This window comes from Catharus ustulatus, chromosome 3 (assembly GCF_009819885.2).
Source record: "Catharus ustulatus isolate bCatUst1 chromosome 3, bCatUst1.pri.v2, whole genome shotgun sequence".
NCBI lineage: Eukaryota > Metazoa > Chordata > Aves > Passeriformes > Turdidae > Catharus > Catharus ustulatus.
In genome coordinates, this window is record NC_046223.1 from 19,334,150 (window position 1) to 19,356,825 (window position 22,676).

Here is a 22,676-nt window from a genome sequence, read left to right on the forward strand (position 1 = left end):
CTGAACAGCTGCCACAGGTCAGACTTCTCTGGTTTTACAAGGGTCAGGGTTAAAGAAACCAGAGTTAGTTCAAAGCAGTGGTTTTCACTGGCCCACAAAACCAGTTTTGGTTTGCAAACTCCTCTGCTCTAGCTGTTTTCCAGCAGATGCAGAAGTTTTAGCTGGGTTGAAAATTTGTCATATTAATTACTTTGCTTTTCTTAGCTATCTCTTATGCTCCCCACAGATGATACTCACAGACCACTTTATAATCTGCTGACAGCTGCCAGCCTCTGCTGGATGATGATCAAGACCAAGTGTGTGCAAGACTCTTAAGTGGCTGCTGTGCTTAGTCCGAGTTTTCTTGGAGTCTCTGCGGTGCAATGAGGGTTGAGACTGAGCCAAATGGAAGAAGAGAGGAACAGAAGGGAAAAAAGCCAGAAAGGAACACAACCAGCAAGGATTCAATCAGCAGTGGGAGAGGCACCTGGGCAATGCAGGGAAGATGTATATTTGCCACTCAGCCTTGTTAGATTGGCTCCAAATGTATAGGGACCATATTGTCCCGTGTGGTTTAATGACATGACAAAGATTTATTGGTGTAATCTTGAATTTATTTTATTATCTGGGAGGTTGGCTGTCCCAGCAGTCATCTGAACAGCACCCACCCACAAAGTGCTCTGCAGCCAGGTAAATCCATAAGTCAGCTTCTTCCACTTCCAGCCCAGCAGTAGATGTGGATGGGAGTCCACAATCTGAGGGAATTAAGTTCTTTTGACTCACTATGTGAGCCAATTCCTTCATTTTCTACACAGTCACACAATATGCCCATTTTCTTTAAAGAAAGAGGTGATTTCCATTTGACTGTGAGACCAATGTAATGCTCTTAAGTGAAAGTAGCAGTTCCATGAATAGCTACCCACTTGTGTCTCCCTAAAACCAGGCAATTTCAGAAGGAAAAAGAAATCTGATTTCTCCTTATTCTCCCTGCAGCTCTTCAGAGAAGTCACCAGCTCTCACATTTTGCAACTGAGTGGTTTCAGCTGTTGCTGCAGCAGCTCATTCCTGATAAGGAGCATCCAGCTGCCATTCACAGCATGGAGTTTCAGCAGGATGGGCTCGTCCTTCCTGTGCCTACACTCAGCAACTGTGAGTGAGTCACTCAGAGCTGCTCTGTCTTGTATCATCCCTCCTCCCTCTTGCTCCTCTGTCCTTTTACTGCACATGGACACTGGGGAACAGATGCCCAACAGCTCAGGCAGGGAGGAATGGGCCCACACACCTTCTGGGCTCCTGTTCTCCTTCCCAGGAACTGCCCTGTCCTCGTTGGGATGAAGGTGTTTTCCCAGGAGAAGAGGCTTGCAGTAGTGATGCTTTGTGAGGCAGGGAATTGCTTTCCTGTCTGAGGCTGGGATCCGGAGAGGTACTGAGCTTTCCCCAAAATCACAAGGTGGTTCCAGCCTGGCCTTTTCAGTGTGAGCTATCAGAAAGACCTGGGCTGTCCTGCAAAATCCAGCTTTCCTTCCCAGTGCTGAACCGTCACTTTGGATCAGCCCAACTCGTATTGTGGAGCTTCACATGTGGGGTACAGGCATTATCTCTGCAGGATATCATCTTCCTCCTCCTCAGGCACCAGCAATTATATGGCTTTTATAAAACAGCCAAGCAGAATCAGAGCTAATTTCACATGTGTTTCCCAATAGGGAACCTGCCAGGCTACAGCTTGCAGCAACCCTTCCCTCCCCAAACACTTGGATAAAATATTGCAACCACTAAAACAACAATCTTAGAGACAAACATTTAGGGACTTTCATAGCTCCCAAAGGTTTTCCTACTGATAGTCACTCAATTTTTGCAGAAACAGGTGGGTAGGAACCCATACATCTAGAATATGAGAAGGCAAGCTTTCAGAATGAAACTGGTCTGTTTTAATGCTGCAGGGTCTACAGTACAGCAAAGCAGATTTCATCCTCATTAGCCAAGTGCTGCAGTACAGGAGAGCCCTCTCGTTTCTCTCTAATGTACTATACAAGGAATGTGTCTGAAACTGCTGGGTAATTGGCAGGCATTTTCTTTTAAAGATTTCCCCATAAACAGAACAGTCCTGAGTGCATGGAATTTTCAGTCCCTTCTTTGACATGCAGATGCATTTTTCTGGTTTAATTGGTTCTTCCTTACTCCCCTCATCCTCTTGCTATCATCAAGAAAGGGGGAGAGGGAAAGGAAAGCAAGTAGAGCCAGGCACAAATATGCAAATCCCAGAAGCAACAAAAGTCAGAATAATTGTTATAGCTATTAACCCCAGGGGTTAATGCCACTTCAGCAGCAGTTCTGAGTAATAAAGAACCTTAAAACTTTTTTCTCCTATAATGCAACTATTAGTGTAGTCAACAATAGTCCTCATAATCTCCTCTTCTTTATATCCTCTAGATGGTGCTTGTGCATCACATTCCACACAAAATAAATCATAAATCATGCTGCTGCTAATCAAGCTTGGAAAAGTGGTGTGACAGATCACTAGAACCAAGTAGCTGTGGTGGACACACTGGGTGGCCACCTGGTCCAAGCCTCCCCCAGAGAAAAGGGCTGTCCTCAGCCTCTTTCCAAATGAGAAAACTGAAATTAATTATTAAAATCTGATTGTTTTATAGAATTATAGAATGGTTTGTGCTGGAAGAGACCTTAAATATCATCTTGTTCCAGCCTCCCTACCATGGGCAGGGGCACCTTTCGCTAGAATGGGGTGCCCAAAGGCTCACATAACCTGGCCTTGAACACTTCCAGGGATGAGACATCCACAACCTTTCTGGGAAACCTGTTCCAGAGCCTCACCATCCTCACAGTGAAGAATTTCTATTTAATGTTCCATCTAAACCTCCCCTCTGTCAGTCTGAAGATACATTCCCATTCGTCTTATCACTACAGACCCTGTGAAAATTCCCTCTCCAGCTTTCTGGTAGCTTCCTTTAGGACCTGGAAGGTGCTCTAAGGCCTTTCTGGAGCCATTTCTTCTCCAGACTGAAAAGCCCAGTTCTCTCAGCCTGTCTCCACAGGGGAGGTGCTCCTGTCTCTCATCTGTCTTTCCCTGTCACACTCTGGTGATGCACAAGGGCTCACCCTGCTGTGCCTGCTCTCATCCAGTGGCAACTGCAGTTACAGAGCACACAGCACATCAAGTATGTGTCTGAAAAAGTACATGGAAAACAAAATATTCCAATTGTTCAAAATGACCTTTTCCAGTTGCTAGAGCACCGTGCTTTTCCATGAGCAGCGCTGCCAAATCTGCAGCTTGCAGCAATCACAGCAAAGTGGGAGCATTCCTCCCATTTCCCACAGGAAGAGAGGAAGTTTCAGCACAGGGCACTGAGGCAGGGTGGGGAAAGAAAGCAGTGTTCTGCCTCATGAGCAAAAAAAGTAGGTACCCCTGAGTGGGTCTATTTGACAGGAAAAAAAATCCACCCTGGGAAGAAAAAACCCTCGCCTCAACCTTTTGTTATTCCACTCCACACTCTGGTTCAGTACACAGACATGCCTGGAAGTACTGAAATGCAACAGGGATAAAATGCTGGCCACCCTTTTCCTTTATTCAATTTCAACAGAATTAGTTTAATTTTGGGGTAACTGGTATACTAATTCCTTCAGCCCAACCTGGAAGTGACCAAGTCATTTTACTTCCTCCTTTGCATTCACTCTCTCCAAATATTTGCAGACAAGCAACCCGGCTAGCCTCTCTTTGGACTCCTTATCTCACCAGGTTTCATTCCTTCAAAATTCTCTCTTCCCTTCCCCACACCTTCTGTCTAAATTTACCTAGAGGTAGTCATCAAACATGCTCCTTGGCAAACAGGGTTCCTGTTTACCCAGTCTCAGCTGGACACGGGTGGCTTTGCTGGGGAATCCCAGCCCTTACACAGGATGACAGCAGAGAGCAGCTGTGCTCCATGGAAAAGATTTCCTCCCTCAGTTCCTAAACCTACAAATGCAGCCACCTTGCCAGGGAGCTGTGGACCCCTGTGTCAGTATAAAATGGGGTTGCTAGGGTAGAAATGGAGTTTTGATCCTACAAGAGCAGGAACCTATTTCCTAAAGTCTATAAAGCCTTTTGCACAGAAGGCTTTCTTTGTTTTCTGCCTGTAAATATTTTATATGCAGGAAACACCACCAAAAGACTGTAAATATGATGGGTAATCTCTCAGGAGCTGAGATGAGACCCTGTTTTTATAGCTGGGGACATTTTAGTGACTTCTGCCTGAGGTGGCACTAGAGAGGGGTAGCAGGGCTTACCAGCTTCCCTCCTATCTGGTGAAACAATTTCCCATTTTTGGCCTAGGTCACGCTGCTGTGTTATATCCTTGCCCTCTGCAAGTGGCCAGCTCTAGCTCTGTCAGCTTCACAACTCTTGTTGATAATAAATTAAATTATAAATTCATACTGCTTTGAGAGTACCAGAGAGGGGGATCTTTTAAAGAAAACTCGTTGTTTAAGCCAGAAGTGGGTTCAATTTTCCCTAGCTTTAAAACTCCATGGCATCTCCATAGCCATGTAAGCTGTAGCAATAGATATCCAGCTCCACATTTGGTGACTGCACAACTCTCCAACAGCATAGTGCCCAATTTCAGAAGGAGGAAAGGAGTCTTGAACCATCTTCACCTGGATTTTTAAAGGACTGGTCCTTAAACCTGACACTCAGCACACGGAATACACACAGTCTCTTTCCATCTGTTAACAGGTGTGCCTGCAAAAAGCTCTCCCTGGCTTCTTGCTAAAAGAGTGTTTTTAAAAGGGCCAACAAACAAGGCAAACAGCATGGGAGTAGCAGCAGGCAGTGCCCATAATCCCAGCCGTGCTGGCTGTGCCTCCCCGCCCGTCTCCCAGTACATATTTGCTCTCCTGGTGCCTCTCCCTCCAGGGCTGCTGGAGCACTTGGGGCAGCCCTGGGCTCCACCCGAGCCTGCTGCCCGCCCAGTTCACCTGCTGTCTGTGCCCCAGAGGCAGAGGCAGAGCTGCAGCACACGCTGGGAGGGTGGGCAGCATGTCCAGGGTCACGGAGAGGCTGTGCCAGGAACGCGCGGCGGCGGACGGGCTCGGATCCAACAGGAATGCCATCAAGTATCTGAAGCAGGACTATGAAGCCCTGAAGCAGCAGTGCCTGCAGACTGGCACTCTGTTCAAGGATGAGGAGTTCCCAGCCTGTCCTTCTGCTCTGGGCTACCGGGACCTGGGACCGCATTCCTTCAAAACTCAGGGGATAGTCTGGAAGCGCCCCACGGTAAGAGTGCTCTGTGGCTGAGATAACACTGTATTTCACTGGGTTCAAATCTAACCAAAGCCCAGCTGAACATCCAGGTTAAATCACTGGTGAGCTGGAATATCCACTGCTCCTCTGTGTCTTTTATCCTTAATTCTATCTTACTTTACTTCCATGGTAGAAGCAAGGCTGGAAAGGGGGTAGGATTCACCTTCTAAGCCCATTATAAAGCAGGAAATCCTATAACTGCTTCATTGCAACCTGCTTTCTCCTTACCCATCCCAGCTTCAGAGTGCTACAAGTCCAGGGTGAAATGCAGAGATGGATGCCAGAGCCCCACATATATCCAGCCAGACCATGGGCCACCCCAGGAGCCATGGACTGTCATTTGTAACAGCACCCACACCAAGGTCTTGTCGCTGTGCCCCTCAGGAAATCAGGATAATACCTAAACAAAATCCTCTGCCTCACTCCAAGCTGCCTGGAACAGTTAAATAGCAGCTGACTGGAAATATTATTACCTAAATGTGTATATCCTAGCCTCTGATTCTAAGAAAGTAATTTTCATCAGCAAAGATTAGATGGTGATTTTTTTTTTTTAAGTCACAAAATCAGGGCTTCAGAGATTTTTTCTGCACTCTCATTTTTCAGTCATTTATTTCTGTCCCCACTTACTTCTCCTTTGTAATTTTAGAACATCAAGAAATAAATTTTTAAAAAAGAGGAAAGGATTCCTCTCCCCTCAAATTACTTACCTCCATCTGGTGGAGGAAAGGAGAATGAGAAAAACAGAAAATTTCGAGGCTTTGGACTTTATTATTTTTTTACCTGAAAAGTGAGAAACAGAAACTTGCAGGTTTAGTAGCTCCAGGTTTAATAACTCTGGCAACCCCATTTATCCATCAGCAGCTGGATGTTGCCTCAACAAATCCCATGGATGTGTTTCTTGGCTTTGCCTATCCTTGGAGAAGATCAGCCTTAGAAAACTCATTGAATTAGACTTGGGTTTCTCATACAAGAGCAGTGTTGAGCCTGCTGCAGGCAGACACAGCCACAAGCATAGCAGGCTAAGGAATAACTGAGGGCTGAGATCCAGCAGGGTTAAATGTCCCAGCCCCGCCTGCCAGAAACCAGCCCGTGGGACCCCTGAGGGGAAACTCAGCTGTGTGAAAGGTGCATGTGGCACTTGGGAGTGGCTCAGGAAGGACAGGTATCTGGGTGAATAATAAGTCATAGCAGCTGACTGACACCAGGTGCAGCACTTTGCAGGGAGAAGAGGAAAAATTACACAAAGCCACCCTCTGTGTGGTGGGTAACCTGCTGCTGGACCCCTCTCCACTGGACAGACGCAGAAGGATGTAGCTGAGATGGTTCCTGTTGGAGGGAAGATTCACAGACTGGCTCTTCATCGTGTACAAGAAGTCCTGGGTTGCCTCTGTCTCTCCATGGGATACTCAGAGCTGATAACTGCAGCTCCCGAGGAGAGCCAGCGACTGCCTAAACTGTCCTCAACCCTGCTTGCCGAGTTAGGCTTCCCATAAACTGCTCCTTGCTGCCATCCAGAAGCTCATGGAAAATGCTCAGAAAAACAGAAAAGGCTTTTGTTTCTGAAGAGACAACAATGACTTCCTAATATAGGCCATGAGTTGTTGGAGAGCTCAGAGCTGGGATAGGAGTGACAGTCATTGCCGTAACGCACTTGGCTGGCCCCAAGAGCCAGGAGGAAAGGGGGGCTGGTGCTAATAAAAACATTTGTGTGGTTGGCCTCCCAGGAAGCAGGGTCAGGGTGGGGGAACATCCTCCACATTGTTGGCACTGGGAACTCAGCCCAGTTCCAGTGGCACAGGCAGCAGCCACAGTCACAAACTCATCTGTGCTGCTTGAGCCAAAATCTCAGCAAGATGAAATAAGATGTAAATGCCTGTGTAGGTGTAGATGTGAATTTTCACCTCTGTCTCCACATTAGAAAAGTTCTTGGTAGTATCACTGACAGTGCCTAGTAGCAAAGGGCATCAGGATTTGCCTCAAAAAAAACAAAACAACCAAAACCAAAACTTGCAGCCCTCACTTTAATAAAGAAATTTTGTCCTGGGACCGTGTTAATCAGACAGAGGACTAAGGATATAATTTTAATGAAGTGTTCAGTGTTTAATAGGTTTTGAATACTGAAACAAGGAACAAGAAAAGGGAACTTTTCAGACCAGAAAGGGTGATGCAAACTTTGAAATTGTGTCTTTCCAGGAGTTGTGTGCCAACCCTCAGTTTATAATTGGAGGAGCTACCCGAACAGATGTCTGCCAAGGAGAGCTGGGTAAGTACAGTGCTTCTGAATTTTGTTCTGGAAGAAGAAAAATAAATGAAGCTTCATTTTAAAACTCCTGGCACATGGACCATTTTATTGGCTATCTCCCAGACATAGTATGGAGGGACAGACACCCAAGAAGAGGACCCAGATACCAGCCCTGCTGCCTGAGACTGGGTGTATGTGGGCTTGTAAGAGCTATGTCAAAATTGGAAAACACCAAACTGTCTCCTGGAGTAATTTCACGATTATGAGCCCCACCATTTTGACTAAAATTTTGGTCCGAACCCAAAGTGCGGCTTATAATCAGGTGCGGCTTATATATGGACAAAGAACAAAAAGTTGCTGTTTTAGTTTGGAGGACAGGTGTCTGCTGAGAAAGGCAGGAGCTTCTCTTTGAAATGGAGAATGTAAACCCTCTCCCTCCAAATTATTATAATTTTGAAATCAAGGGGCTCTCCGGCAAAAATATGGGAATTAGGAATAACAGTTCTTTTCTAGGGAAATTAAAATAGAAATACAGTACTACAAAGAAACAAACTCCAAACCCTGACAAAGTCAGAGTACAACCTGACACCCTGTCAGGCAGGGTGTTGGCAGCAGTCCCATTAAATGGTGGCTGCATCCTCCTGCAGTGACAGATATGATTCAGTTGGAGCAGTGCTCCTGTACAAGCTGCAGTTTCCCTCCGGAGGTCCAGTGGTGATGTGGAGAAATCCGGTTTTCCTCTGGAGTCCAGTGGAAAAAGGGGCTCCCTTAGTGTCCCAAAACCTCTGTTTTTATTTTGGTAAGAAATGTTGGGCTCTTCCCCCTGGTTGGAGCAACTTCCAATGGGATGCAGTAATTTTATCAGTCACACAGTGGGACTCAATGGCCATTAGCAGAAAATGACTGGCTGGAGGAAGGATGGGTTGTGAAAAGATAAAGAACAATGCCCTGCCTGGTTTCAATGGATGGCCCATTAGCAGAATATCTCCCACGGAGATAAGGATCACTGCCCCCACCCTCAACAGATGGTGATAGAATAGATACCTTTTATCACACTCTGTATTGTAATGTGCGGCTTATAATCAGGTGCGGCTTATGTATGGACAAAGAATGAAAAGTTGCTGGCACCCGGAAGTGCAGCTTATACTCGGTGCGGGTTATAATCGTGAAATTACTGTAATTATGTGGAACAGAAAACTGGTTTGCTTTTGACCTCTTAAGACAGAGGTGGATGCCAACCTAATAATGATAGCACTTGCCCTGAGGCAAGAGTGGGACACCAGGCAAGTTTTCTGCTGTAGCCTAGTCCTTAGGTTCTTTTATTTGGAAGGCAGAGCGAATGTCTGCCTCAGTTTCACACAAAACAAATACACAACAACCAGGGAACAGAGCAGGAACTGGTTTAGTAGAGGGGCTGGGTCTGTGATGTGTCATCAAGCAGGATGGTCCAAGTATGAGTTAGGAACAAGGACCACATCAGAAAGAAATGAACAGTGAATGTAAGCTCTGGAATACCATCCACAACAAACAAATTGTTCCAATTCATGCAGAACCCTCCTTTCTGCTTGGGCAGCATCCATGTAGAGCTGTGAGCAGGGACAGGAGCAACCAGGAACCAGCCTCTCAGACAAACAAAGCAGTGCTGCTCAGCTCCCTGAATCAGGGCAGCATCTCTCAGGCAGCACTCATCCTCTCCCAGACACTCATCATAAAAAACCTTCCTTTCCCATTTTCTCTGCAGTTTGGCTAAACAGAGCTGCTGTGCAAGTGGCCAGAAGGGAGCTGTGAGGGGATTCATTCCCCTGGGAGCTGCAGCAGCAGCTGCCTTCCCTGCCTGCCTCGCTGATAAGATCCAGCTGCAGAGGACAGCAGCAGCAAACCCTTGACTGCACAGAGAGGCGAGAAAGCTGGAACTCTTGTAATGAGAATTTGATAGATTAGGCGCAGAGAAATCAGCCTTTCTCCCTCCTGTGCTGCTAACTGCAGTGCTCCTGACCTCACTGGTCTTCCAGCACATCCATTGTGCAAATGAGATTGAAACAATTTCTGCAAGTCGTTGGCGATAAATAACACCAGTGCTGCTCTTGTAAACACAGCACTATTAAAGCAATTGCTAAAAATTCCCTGGTGTGTACTCCAAATTCCTGGGCTTGTACTCCAAATGCTAAAAATAAGATGGCCAATCATACACTTGCTCCAGGATATTTATTTGGTGGATGCTGTAACAGAGTTTGGGGAAATCACTTATTGTATTTCAGCAGAATGGCTCATATAAGCAGTAAAACTGACATTTCTTGTCACGTCCTATTTGGAAAGTTTCTATAATGGCATAAAAAAAATTTAAGAACATACACCTGAAGTAAAACCTCATTTTCCCAGACAGTTTACAAGCTATAGGACTGAAAAATATTATCTGTTCTTAAACTAGAAGAGGCCAGTGCATTATTTGTGTTTAGCCTAGAAACTGAATACAAATACTCTGAGCCCTCTTCTGGTTCTGTCACCTGCTGAATATTTCTGTGGTGTCCCAATCCCTTGTGCTAAATGGGCTTTCTCTGGAGACATCAGTGCCAAAATCCATCACACCAGGGTAACAACAGAACTGGACCCCAAAACCTCCTGTGAATCTGGGGATGGTGCTTTGCTCTGGGTTTTCCTAACAGCTTTTAATGGGCAGTTACCCAAAGCCTGATCCTGAAAACTATCCAAAACCTAAAAAAAAAGCCCCAAGATCCGATTCTGCTATTATAAACACACACACACACAAAAAAAAAAAAAAAAAGTAGAAAAAGAAAAAATAATGAAAGATAATCCAATTCATTTCTGCAAGGCTGCTTACAATTGCTTCTATGATGCACACTGACCCTTCACAAAAATAAACTGCAGGCAAGGGACTTCCCTTCTAGCCTTCAGGTATTTGCTTTACATCTCTGAGGCATACTAAGCTTTTTTGGTATTTGATCCATACTTTGAATATCAAAGTCCTTGTTACTAAAACCCTCATGTAAAACACTTCTATTTGAAACAGACCCTGATTACATATTTACATAAGCCACGTATGTGACTGGGTAACACATCCTTTAGGGAAATAGAGCCTATTTTTAATAACAGTCTCTGACGTGTTTCTTTTCTTTCAAAAATAGTACTGCAGGTCTGGGTTTATATGAACAAAAGGAGCAAGAAAACCTAGAGTTGTTCTCACTCCATTAAACCTATTTCTTTGACAACAGCTGTAAGCGAGATGAATATCAGCTTGGGAAGTTTGATGGGGACTTGAAAGTCTTGGAATGTTTTAAATGTTCTTTGAACCATATTTTTTTTGATGGCCTAGTAACAACTTGAAATGTAGTCACATAGTCTTAGTTATTAAAGGTGACTTATGAAGTTTTCTTGCTGCTATCTGAATAAGTTAACCTGAGGAATATTTGCAGAAGTTCTTAAGAAGTAAGTGGCATAAATTTAATTTAAATAATATAAAACATACCGAAACCCCCTCAGTTTAATATTAGCTTTCCAGATCCACCCTATTTATATTCATGAGTTGCCTTTTGTTCTGAATGCCCAGAGGCCACTCCAGGCAGGCAGCTCCCTGGGCTGGCAGCTGGAGGAGTTCCCTGAAGCCAAGGCAAATGCACCAGCCCACACCAGCCCAGGAGCCCACTCCAACTGTGCTTTGTGCATGCCTCATCCTACAGGCAGATTTGGGGAGATTAGAGGTATCCTGGAGAACAAACCAAAGCCTGACAGCTCTGAGATAGATCTGATATGTGTTGAGGGAGTCTTTGAAGTGGTTGTAGGTAGGAGTACTATAAAGTTACTGGATTTGTTAACTTATTTTGCTGTAGACATTGATACATGGCCCTTCTGACATTCAATCCCATGGGCTCAGGGATATTGGAGATCCTGGTTCTAGCAAGTTTATCCTATTGATAGAAAAAATACATTCACTAACAACCCCAAGACCCCAAGGAGAAGAAAACCTGTTCTGTTGCTGGATTCTTCTTTGCCTTTGTGTACACAGCTGCAGAACAAAATTAATTCCCATAGAAAACCTCAGCAAATCTTTAGAAATCTCAAAGCAGAGGAAACTTTCACTGCCATAAATTGTAAGCTGGTGGGTCAGTGCTTCCTTTGTTTGCCTGGTGTGATGCCCCAGGTACTACAAGCTCTGAGCAAGGGCTTCCAGCAGAGACTAAAGCTGAGAGTCAGAGCTGTTGGCAATCCAGGAAGCCACAGCATTGGGTTTGGATCCTTTCTGAACACCAGGCATTGCTGAAACAGCAACAAGCCAGAACAGCCAGGACAGAAATGCCTCTGTGCTGCCTGGTTGCATCCTGGAACCAGACACTTGGACTTCTGGCTGAAACTTGCCATCTTTGAGTCAAAGGAGAGTTTAGATGCTCTGTGTCTAGACACTTTGATGGTAGCTGAACAGAGACTGAGCACAGCTCTGGAGCAACTGAAATGAATCAAATTTCTCATTTATTTTATGGCCTCTGCAAGTGGAGCATGCTTGGGTAAACATCATCAATACGGAGGAGTCGCTGGGCTGCCGGGTCACCAAGGATTCGTTATCCGCTGCAGCAATTTAATTATCTCTGTAAACCAGGAGCTGCCTGGCCAGCACTGGGAGCATGAGCCAACTCAGGACATCTGTGAGCAGCGAGGGATTCTGTTCCAAGTGCACTAAAAGTCAAAGTAATTCTCCAGGATCACACATGTGTATATATATATATACACACATATACATATATATACATACACACAGAGAGGAAATAAGCACAACTAGGCTTCATATTTACCCTTTCCACTACAAACTCAAGGTCAGGATTGCTTAAATTGAAAAAAAAAACCAAAAAAAACCAACAGAACAAAAAGCCAAAACAAAATTTCACTTTACTGCCATTTCAAATGACTTCATATCCAGAAATCAAGCTGGGTTACAAACAATTTGGCACTCGTCTGAAACTTTTGTTCATGAAATATGAGACTAAACAGAAGAAGTGATATGTATCCATAAGTGATTTAGCCTTGGAGGGCTAATATTGAGAAAGCTGTTTTTAAAAAAATAGTTATTTTTATAAGCTGAAATGCTGCAACTTTAAACCCCTATGGTGAGCAGAAATGCTTTTTGATAAGGAAGGAAACAACATATTTAAGGAAACCTCCCTCATTTCACCAAATCTTCTGCCTGATTGTTCATCCAACATACACCATCCTCAGCAAAACCTGGAGTAGTTTCTCACTCACTGACTTTAAAATCCTGGCCAGGATTTTAGGGGAAACCCAGATGTTGCACATTGGGAGAGCACCAGTTTGTCACTGCTGCAGGCATTCTTTGGTCTCACAGGGTGGAGGGACACAGCAGGAACACCAGAGGCACCCACCTTGTCACCTCCTGGGAAACAAGCTTCTGCACTTCATAGCATGCCAAGGACAGCCAGGGCATCAGAAAAATGAGGATTTCAGTTCTGGCTTGATACAGCTTTTCATCTTCCTCCTCTGAAAATCCATTCCCCAGATTTATCACCATTATTTCTACCTCTTCAAGGAAAACAGAAATTATAACAGCTTAAGGCATATGCTGTACCAAGAAAAGCCTCAAAGAAATAGCTACAAAGCAGATCTGAGTGCTCTCAGTCTCATTTTTTCCCTGCATCTACATTTCCTTAGGAGAGAATGTTCTTAAAGCCACACCTTGTGCACTGATAGTTTTGCTTATTTTATATGTAAGTACCTAAGGCTAGGAGGAAACTTCCAAGCCAGCAAGTTGAGCCCCCCATAGAAGGATTTTGCTCATAGATGTTGTATAGTCTGAGGTTTCTGGACTTTCTTTTCTATATGCAGAGCATCAGCCTTTCCCTATTTCCACTTTAAACATGTCAAAATCCTTTTATTTTATCTCCTTCTCTGCAAAGGAAATATTATCTTTCAACTAAGAGCTCTTGCCTCTAACAGCTTTCTGCAAAGTAGCATTTAACCTACCTCACAATTCCTCTTCAAACTTCATTTGTATAGGATGAGCAGGACAAATTTTTTTAACCTCTTCTCATAAAAAATGCAGGTGCATGGGGGAGAAGCAGGCAATCCAACCATTTGTCTGCCTCCTTCCAGCTTGAATGCTCTTTTCTGAATGTGGCAGCCAAGATAAGGCAGAGAATCCTGGGGGAAGGCTCAAACAGCACCTCTCATACTAAGAATGGATTTTCCATCCTCTGGAGAAAGGCCTGAGCTGCCCCAACAGGTAGAACTGTGTCATATGGGACATCATGGGTTTGGAGCCATAGTGTGACCAGGCAGCCCAGGTGGTTACACACCAGGGACACTCCTTTACAGAGGTTCCTCAGAGCAGCTCACAGGAGCTCTGGGTCTCTCCCCGTGGGGTATGGGCAGCAGAGAGCACCTGGAAAGTCCCTTCATCCTACTTTTACACTTGTATTCACCATGGCATTAAACCATAAATCCCAAGTCAATATAAAGAGTTAACTGCTGCTCTAGGATGTTCAATCTTGCTGCAGATTAAACTCTTTCCTTGGTTTCTGAATTCGCAAGGACTGCGATGCCAATTCCTTCTGCAGAATATGCACCCGCCAAAGGAACTATGTCTTGGCACGGATAATCCTCAGGGAACCAGGAAAATGTTAGTACCTTCAGAGCAGTTTTGTTTTGCTAGGCTTTCTGCAGACCTCAGAAATCAAACAGAGTCACAGGAGTCCCTCCTGCTGTTTGCAGTGCGCAAACACCACGAGTCACCGCGTTTCCCACACCTTTGGTGTGATAGAGGTTTTGCTTACCCAGCCTCCAACCCTCAATAATCAGGTAACCATCCCAGCAAACTGCTCCAGCTGCAAGGCACACATCCTCCATGGAGGGCTGGGCAAGCCCTGCCTTTCCAGAATAAGGAATGACCAAAGAAAGGACACCTCACAAAGGTCCCAGGAGACTTCAGCTTCCATCGGGCTGCTTGGCAATCTCTGGGAATAGCTCTAAGTTCGAGTTCAGACCTTCAAAGAAAGGGCCCACAAATGTTCCTGCTATCCACTGAATCTTCTCCAAAAGATAGGAATACAAGTCCCACCATCCTTCTATCAACCCAGAGCTTTTTCCCTCTCCTGGATGTCTCCTAAGCCCTGGTCTGCCCCAGATGTGGTGGCTTGAGTCTCCTTAGTTCCACAGGTCATTAACTCTGTCCTGCCCAGCCATGCTTTGTGACCCTCATGCCTCTAATGCCTTCTCCTTCTGGCGGTGTTCTTGATCTCCTGAGGGCATTGACAAGCTCAGGTAAAGCAGCCTGTTTTCACAGCTTCATTACAAAATCAAACTGAACCACTGAAATTACTACCATGGTAAACCTTAGAGGGCTCAGGGTACCTGTGTGGTTTGAGTGAGTGGAAAATAGGCAAAAGAGAGAAATAACAGAACAAGAAAGGATTGCTGAAGCAAGACTGACTCCAGCTCTTAGTGCTGGCATTTTAGTCCAGGTGAGAGTGTGACTTAATGGAGTTATTAATGAACTTTCCTGCCTTGAAATGTGTGTTTTTAGGTGATTGCTGGCTCCTAGCTGCCATTGCATCTCTCACTTTGAATCCAGATATTCTGTTCCGTGTTGTCCCCAAGGCTCAGAGTTTCCAGAAGGACTATGCTGGAATCTTTCATTTCCAGGTACCTGTATGATCAGGGGGTTGAGAATAAAAAAGGAAAATGCTCCTATTTAACTAAAAGAGACTTTTTTTGTTTTTTTGTTTGTAAAACATTAAATAATCAACACTTACAGTGTATACATGAAATTGATGGGGCAGAGAGAAAGAAAATAAGAACAGAGTTAAATAATGTTAAATGAGACCTGCTCACTGGTGAGGTTTTCCTGTCTTGCAGCTGATGGGGCTCTGGGGGATTACACAGATTTTGTACAATGAGCTGAATCATCAGGCTGCATGAGCCCAAACCAAGCTCTGGTGCTGCCAGCTATTGAGAGTGAGTTCAGGCTGGTGTGGTCCCTACTCCTTCCTCCCTTTCTCTCCCTGTTTTGCCTTTATTTCCTTGCCTGTGGAGTCAGAGTGCTGGGATTTAGCCAGCCTGCTTTGACTGGAGATTAGGCTCAGGTTGATTCACCCTGCTAAAAGAGCTGTTCTGGTGAGGACAGAAGTTTTAGAACCCATACCTAGCCCTCCACCAGCTCCCCTTTGAGTGTTGTGGTGTGAATACAGCAAATCCTGGAGTAAACATTTCTAGCTTTGAGGCCAAAATTTGGCACTGGCAGTGTTTCACTCATTTCCTAGTATTTTCAGAAGGGATTAGCACTATTGAGTGCTTCCCCTTTAGATGACCTCTCTTTACAGGCACTTTTACAGGCATTTTTATTTTTTTTTTCCCCTAAAGTTTGAGCCTTGAGGTAGTTCAGAGGATCCTATCTTCAAGCTCAGTTTACATGTTCAGAGTGTTTTTGATGCTATGCACAACAAGATGCCATTAATATTTCCTATCTGCAAAATTTAGTGTGGCATTGAGAAACCTGCTGAACGATTCACAGAGCTGGGAGGAGTTTTTCTCTATTACAAAGGAGAGGAATCCAGCCTGGGAGCAAACCCTGCTGTGGTTTATGCAGGGGGAGCTGATGACAGGTGAAGGGGTAGGAGGATGGTAGCGTGGAGGTGACATGGGCACACCAGCCTCCATCATCTTTCATTTTCTTCTTTCCCTCAGTTCTGGCAGTATGGGGAGTGGGTGGACGTGGTGGTGGACGACAGGCTGCCCACCAAGAACGGGAAGCTGGTCTTTGTGCACTCGGAGGAGGGCAGCGAGTTCTGGAGCGCGCTGCTGGAGAAAGCCTACGCCAAGTGAGTGGGGCTGGGCGGGAGCTGTGCCCTGGCTGGTGGCCAGACCAGGGATGTCAGTCACAGCACCCTCCATCCTGCCCCTCACCCAGCATTTACAGCTCCCTCTGGGCCCATAAAGGGTGTTGCCAACTGTATTTCAAGGGGCTTGAATTTTCTTGCCTGAGGTCACTTTGATGGCCAACCAAATTCAGAGATACTAAATGATAAACCCTTCTTTCTGTGGTACCTTGTGTTTTCAGGTGGAGATGGACCCTTGTACAGCTCTTATAATTTCTCCCCCAGGTTGAATGGCTCTTATGAAGCTCTAGCAGGAGGGTCAACTGTGGAGGGCTTTGAGGATTTTACTGGAGGCATCTCTGAGTCCTATGAGCTGTGCAGGGCTCCTTCAAACCTGTACCAAATCATCCAGAAGGCCCTGAGAGCTGGCTCACTGCTTGGCTGCTCCATCGATGTAAGAGGCTGACAAAGCTTTATTCTCCTTGCTCCTCTTCTCTGGGCTCTGGCCCACACTGTGACAAAAGCCCAGACCAATGTAAGATGTAGGTAGGAGGGTCTGATATAAGAGAAAACTGAATTAATGTGAGGTCTTCATTGATCACAAAATTTGGACAAGGTTCTATATAACTCAATGCTCATCATGTCTCCCTATTTACACGACAGCATGTGATAATACTTAGAGCTGGGAACAACCCACTGGTCTTCTGGAACTGCATTCTCTGAATATCATTTCTCATTCAAATTTGGTGTGATTTCAGCTCCAGACACTCAACTGCCAGAGGCAAACTCACTGAGTCACTTTGTTGTAGCCTGTAGTCTATTCTGGCTTTGGTTTTCAGTCCTAAAGATTACTGACACGTGTAATGCAAACACTCTCAAATTGCAGATAATGCTTGAACATGTTTTGGAAACTTCACACCTTTCACATCCTGTTTCATTATCTTGCTTCCATTATGGTGTATAGAATTACCTGAGTCCAATTTTTATGTACTAGACCTCAACTGAGACAGGCTAGAGCTAAGTTCATGTGAACATGTCTTTGCAAGTGACTGGGTCTGTCACCTGAGCTGGGAACTGGATTTGGATTTAGACTTCATTGCACATTCTTGAAATTCTTCTGTGCTCAGACCGCATATTGAGGGGCATGAGGGGCATGAAACTGCAGCTTTTGCTGTGGATTTCACCTTAATTTAATATACTTTGCATCAAGAATATTGGTATTAATTGTGCACACCACTTTGGATATCTTCCCCCATATTAATCTGCTTATGAAAACTCAGTTCATACACAATATATAACCGTAAATGTGCATACTTTTATTGCTCCAGATTACTGCTACAGCTGAAATAGAAGCAATCACAAGTCTGAAGCTGGTGAAAGGACATGCTTACTCTATCACTGGAGCAGAGGAGGTAAGCAAACCTCTCTGGGGCCATCATGCAAACCAGCTTGGAGTTGCAACACTGCAGTGCCTTCAACTTTCTGATGATTTTCAGTGACTGACCATAAAAATGTTCCTAAATTACACACATTCATACAGAAAAAGGAGGTACCTGTAGAACCCAGGTCAGAAGCTGTGTGCAGACAGTGGTGTGGAGCACACTGGGCAGTCTGCCACTTGTATGGTACCAACAAAGTGTGAAGGTGGGCCAAGCTATTACCAAAATTCGGGGTACAGAAAGGAGGAGCAGCAGAGGAGGCAACAATTCCCCACATGTTTATGTTTTGTGAGGTGGGAGTGAGCACTTTCCCAGTCAGAGCTGGTGGGAAAAGATTAAAAGCCTCTTTGACGAACTCTGCTGAGTCCCATCTTCAGAGTGAGCCCCAGGTGTTCCTGCTGCTCTGAAACTGGAATCATTCCACAGATGTCCATGCCACATAACCGCCTCCCAACCTCGCTGTGTTGTGCAATGTCTCCTGCTTTTGAGGATGCAGATATTCTGCTGTTTGTAGCTGATGATTTTCCTTGCAGGTTGCTGTCATTATATGAAATGGTGAGTGCTGCAGCTGATGGCTCACTTGGTGGCACAGGATAATGCAAAATGAGGATGGAAGGCATCTCAGTGTTTTTTAACTATTGCAAATTGTAATGGACTGCATCACTCAAGCACAAATCATGTTTTATCCTATCTGAAAAACAATTGCCCTCTGATGATTGGAGTAATGGAAGTGCTCAGGCTCTGTTTGTTGTCGATCTTTTAGGTATATTACCGAGGACGGCCAGAGAAACTAGTGAGGCTTAGGAATCCCTGGGGTGAAGTAGAATGGACTGGATCTTGGAGTGATAAGTAGGTTTTTATATGCCCCTGCTTCTCTCTCTTTGGTGTATTTTGGAATCTATTAAAAATTAAATTGGGACAATGCAGTTAATCCAATCACAAAGCGCATTTAGGAGAGATATTAAATCACTTGGAATAAAACACTATTAATTTATTACCACGTTGGATATTGACCCATTCTTTCCAGTGGGCATTAACATCTGCCTCAGGCAGAGCCTTCTCATCAGAGACAACAGCTCTTGGCTTAGCTCTGTGTTTAATGGTCCAATGCAAGCCATAGCCACATTGTTTTGCAAGACACTTTTTCTCAGATTGATCCTACCAATGGTTCCAGGACCTAAGTAAAATATAAAAACAAGTCCTGCTCCTGTGAGTTACAGCAGGGATAAACCATTATACCTCTGCTTTGGCTCTGAGGTTGCTCAGCTCTAAATCACACCAGAATTTGGTACCTCTGAGAATCTTGAAAAAGCAGGATGCTGACTAAGATAAAGATACAAGAGTTTTCGAATCTCTCAGAAACTGTCTGGGCTTCAACTATCTTGGAATCTTGGGAGCACGATAGTGACAACACCTCTTTTTTAAAAAGTATATTTAGAATGGCATAAATTTTACTGTCATTTGGGCCACAATATATTTTTTGCATGCAGCACTTTGAGATTTCACTTTCCTGTCCTGACTGACTGCAGCCTGGGTGCTGGTGTATGATAACTAAGGATACAGATAACATTGCAATTAATTTTGCTTTTATCAGATCTGCTTTGCTCAGCCCCAGGGTAAAGTGCCTCAGGTACACACACATGCCATATCCTGGTTTTGTCACACCTGTTTTACCATGGGACAACCTTGCTGAGGCAGGTGCAGCACTGCATTGTCACCTGGGAGCAGATCAGAGCAGAATCCATCCTGAGCATATTAATATCAGAATGACAAGGGAGGAACACAGTAAATGATCTGATTTCCCCTTTTTACTTTCCTGTTCTTTCATGACCCCCAATAAATGAAGGTTATATAATTTCCCTAGGGAGGATTTCAGGCACCCTAATAGATCTTAAAATGCAGAAGCTCTGACTGACTTTCAGGCTGTGAATCTCCTAACCCAGCCAGTCTGTTTGTACCTTCTGGCACCTGGCAGGGGAGATTCAATTGAAGGCAGATTTGTGGCAAATACTGTTGCAGTCTATTTCTAGCCCAGCACAGTCAGGTTACAGGGTGCCATTTGGAGGGGCACAAGGTCCATTTGTTGAAGAAATATATACTCCTTTATCAGCCCAAAATAGACTCTAACTCAGATCTCACTGTAGAATAAAATGCAACAGCTGAACAGTGTGCTTTTGTGCTTTGTCTGCAGTGCTCCTGAGTGGAATTATGTGGATCCCAAACAAAAGCAAGCTCTGGATAAGCAAGTAGATGATGGAGAGTTTTGGTGAGAATTTTTCATTTAGCTTCCTTTTTTTGACATTTTATGTGCCTTAAACAATCCTTTCAATTGGATGGAGAAAACCTGCCAGCACCAAAGGGGTTAATAATGACATGCATGCATTGTTAGTCTCTTATTTATCTCCCTTCCTATTCAAATATTACCTTTTATTAGAGCTTGCATAACTCGGCACTTATCCAAAATATAGAGACCAGATGGTGATAAAATTAATGAGGTGGCAAGAATGAACCTCAGCTGCTCTACATTCTGAGGTTTGTTTTTTTGCCTAAATGCTACACACTAATGAAAAAGTTCAGATTACCAGTTTGGGAAGAGCCTGTTTACTCAGACCTAATCAAAAAGCCTGTCCTAACCCTGATCTGATTCTGTATGGATCAGTGCTGAACTGATGTCACTCTGTCCTAGCCTGGAAAGATAAACTGCCACCATCCTCCAGTGCCATCAGCTTCATGGGCCATCAGGCACAAGGAAATGAGAGCAGACCTCTGCTTGCAGCATGGAGCAATCTAGGTCTGTCACTCATGCAAACCTACCAGGAATGGTAAAAACAAACAGCAATGATAGGACTGAAGCAAAACACCAAACTGGGACTGTTTTCCTACAGAGTGACGCTTTCACAAGGGCCAACTCTTACTCCCTTTAAATGGGATCTCCTCAGACATGTTGCTGCATCAGTTCCAGTGAATTTGTTTATGAAGCATGATCTGTGAGGGATTGCCCACTGGGGATGACCGAAAATGGTTTGACTGAGCCCATAATGTGTAACAACCATTGACAGAGGCTGTCTCCAGAAGACATGGCTCGTTCAGGCAGTGGGCAATTTTGTTTTCCAAAAACCAGCTCCAAGTTTCAGAATTCAATTAAATGCAGCTTTGGACAGCTCTGCAACACCAATGTTTGCTGCCCTGTTGGGAGAGGTGTCCAGCCACAGCCAGTTCATCTGTTGCAGGCTGATGGGCTAACCTAGTCTCTTTGTGTGCCAGGATGGCATTTTCAGATTTCCAAAGGCAGTTTAGCCGCCTTGAGATCTGCAATTTGACTCCTGACACACTGACAAGCAACAAGGTCAACAAATGGGACCTGACCCTGTTTAATGGACAGTGGAGACGGGGCTCATCTGCTGGGGGCTGCCAGAACTACCAAGGTAAGGACCCAACCAGATGGGCCTTTGGTGAAATCCCAACAAAACATTCAAAAATTGCTTGTGAACTGGAGGGGGCTTTGGCGGGGGAAAAAGAATTTGGAGGTGCAACAATTTCTGGGGGTTTAGACAGCCAGCAAAAACCTGGGAGTTTAAATGTAGCTCTAATTCACACTTATTTCCTCGAGTGGGATTACCAGCCCACCGAGCAGTTAATTCATTGCAAAGTTATTTTTTTTTTGTCTGTCTGGTTTTCCCACTTACATGGCTGGAGTTATCCTCTGAAGGGTTGGCTAGGCCAGGAAAGTGTCACAGTTCAGTGGCACTGCCATTTCCAATTCGCTTTCAGGTTACCTCTGGAGATGCTGTCTGGCATTTGGTCCTCTTGCAACAATTGCAGCCTCAGCCAAGGACATTTCCTGGAGATAAATGACCGGCTGGAATTAACAGTATCAGTTCCTCCCTGTTGGTCATTAGTCCCAGGAAACACCCTGATGCTTTGATTTCCCATGGCTCCAATTGATACTCAGCATAGCTGTGAAAACATAAACCATATAATCAATGGAAAGAAAAAAACCCAGGCAACAGTCCTTCCAGGGAGATATTCTCTGTAGGTCTAGTGACAGCCCATCTTGGCTGCAATGACAGCAAAGCCCCCTCCTTTTTGTCTCCTCTTGGGAATTCTTAGCAACATACTGGACCAATCCCCAGTTTAAAATCCGGCTGGATGAGCCAGACGATGACCACGAAGGGAGTTTGAACGAGCCATGCTGCACTATTCTGGTGGGCTTGATGCAGAAGAACCGCAGGAGACAGAAGAGAATGGGAGAAGGTCTGCTGAGTATTGGTTATTCACTCTACCGGGTAAAGTTTGTTCCTCATTTTAAAGACTTTTTTTCTTTGTTCTGTTAAGCTGGAAAAAATTAGCAGCGTGCTACATCTTGACACTCGGCACTACGCTTCAGTAAGATCTGGATTTTGCAAAATGATTCAATTACTTCTCTCATCTCTTCCTGACCCCCATAATATGGGAAGACTCAGATAAATGGAGACTCGGTTTTTTCCCACTTCGACAGGGTGGCAGTGTAAATTATCGAGCCAGTAATTTAGAAACAGTCTCATTGAGAATCTTCTTTTACAAAATCTGAATGGGGGCAGGCTTGGGGTGCCTGGCAATTACAGATAAGTGTTTCTGATTACAGCCTATCATTAGCCCTCAGTAGTCACTTCCTTTTTTCCTTGTATTTCAAACTTTTTTAGATCCATTGTCTGCCATATGCTACTGTTCTGGTTCAGTGAATCTGGGGCTTTGTTTTCCCTGATTTTCCCAATGTTGCTAAAAATGTAATGTAAGGAAAAAACCTACAGTGTAATCTCTAATTTCTGTGGTGTGAACAAATGTACAAATTTCCAACCAGTTCCATCATTACCAATATCATATGTGAAGAAAAACAATTAAATATT

General features: G+C 44.6%; 1 protein-coding gene across 1 annotated transcript in view; it reads left to right on the top strand.

The window, feature by feature from the left end:
- Positions 1–5,011: 5,011 nt before the first annotated feature.
- Positions 5,012–22,676, top strand: part of LOC116994811 (calpain-8-like) — a 30,703-nt gene continuing 13,038 nt past the window's right edge. Inside the window, exons 1-10 of the mRNA XM_033056775.1 lie at positions 5,012–5,248; positions 7,469–7,538; positions 15,061–15,179; positions 16,221–16,354; positions 16,637–16,805; positions 17,680–17,763; positions 18,554–18,639; positions 19,982–20,056; positions 21,055–21,215; positions 21,901–22,076. Of these exons, the coding sequence (XP_032912666.1) occupies positions 5,012–5,248; positions 7,469–7,538; positions 15,061–15,179; positions 16,221–16,354; positions 16,637–16,805; positions 17,680–17,763; positions 18,554–18,639; positions 19,982–20,056; positions 21,055–21,215; positions 21,901–22,076 (1,311 nt within the window). The remainder of the gene's footprint in view (positions 5,249–7,468; positions 7,539–15,060; positions 15,180–16,220; positions 16,355–16,636; positions 16,806–17,679; positions 17,764–18,553; positions 18,640–19,981; positions 20,057–21,054; positions 21,216–21,900; positions 22,077–22,676) is intronic.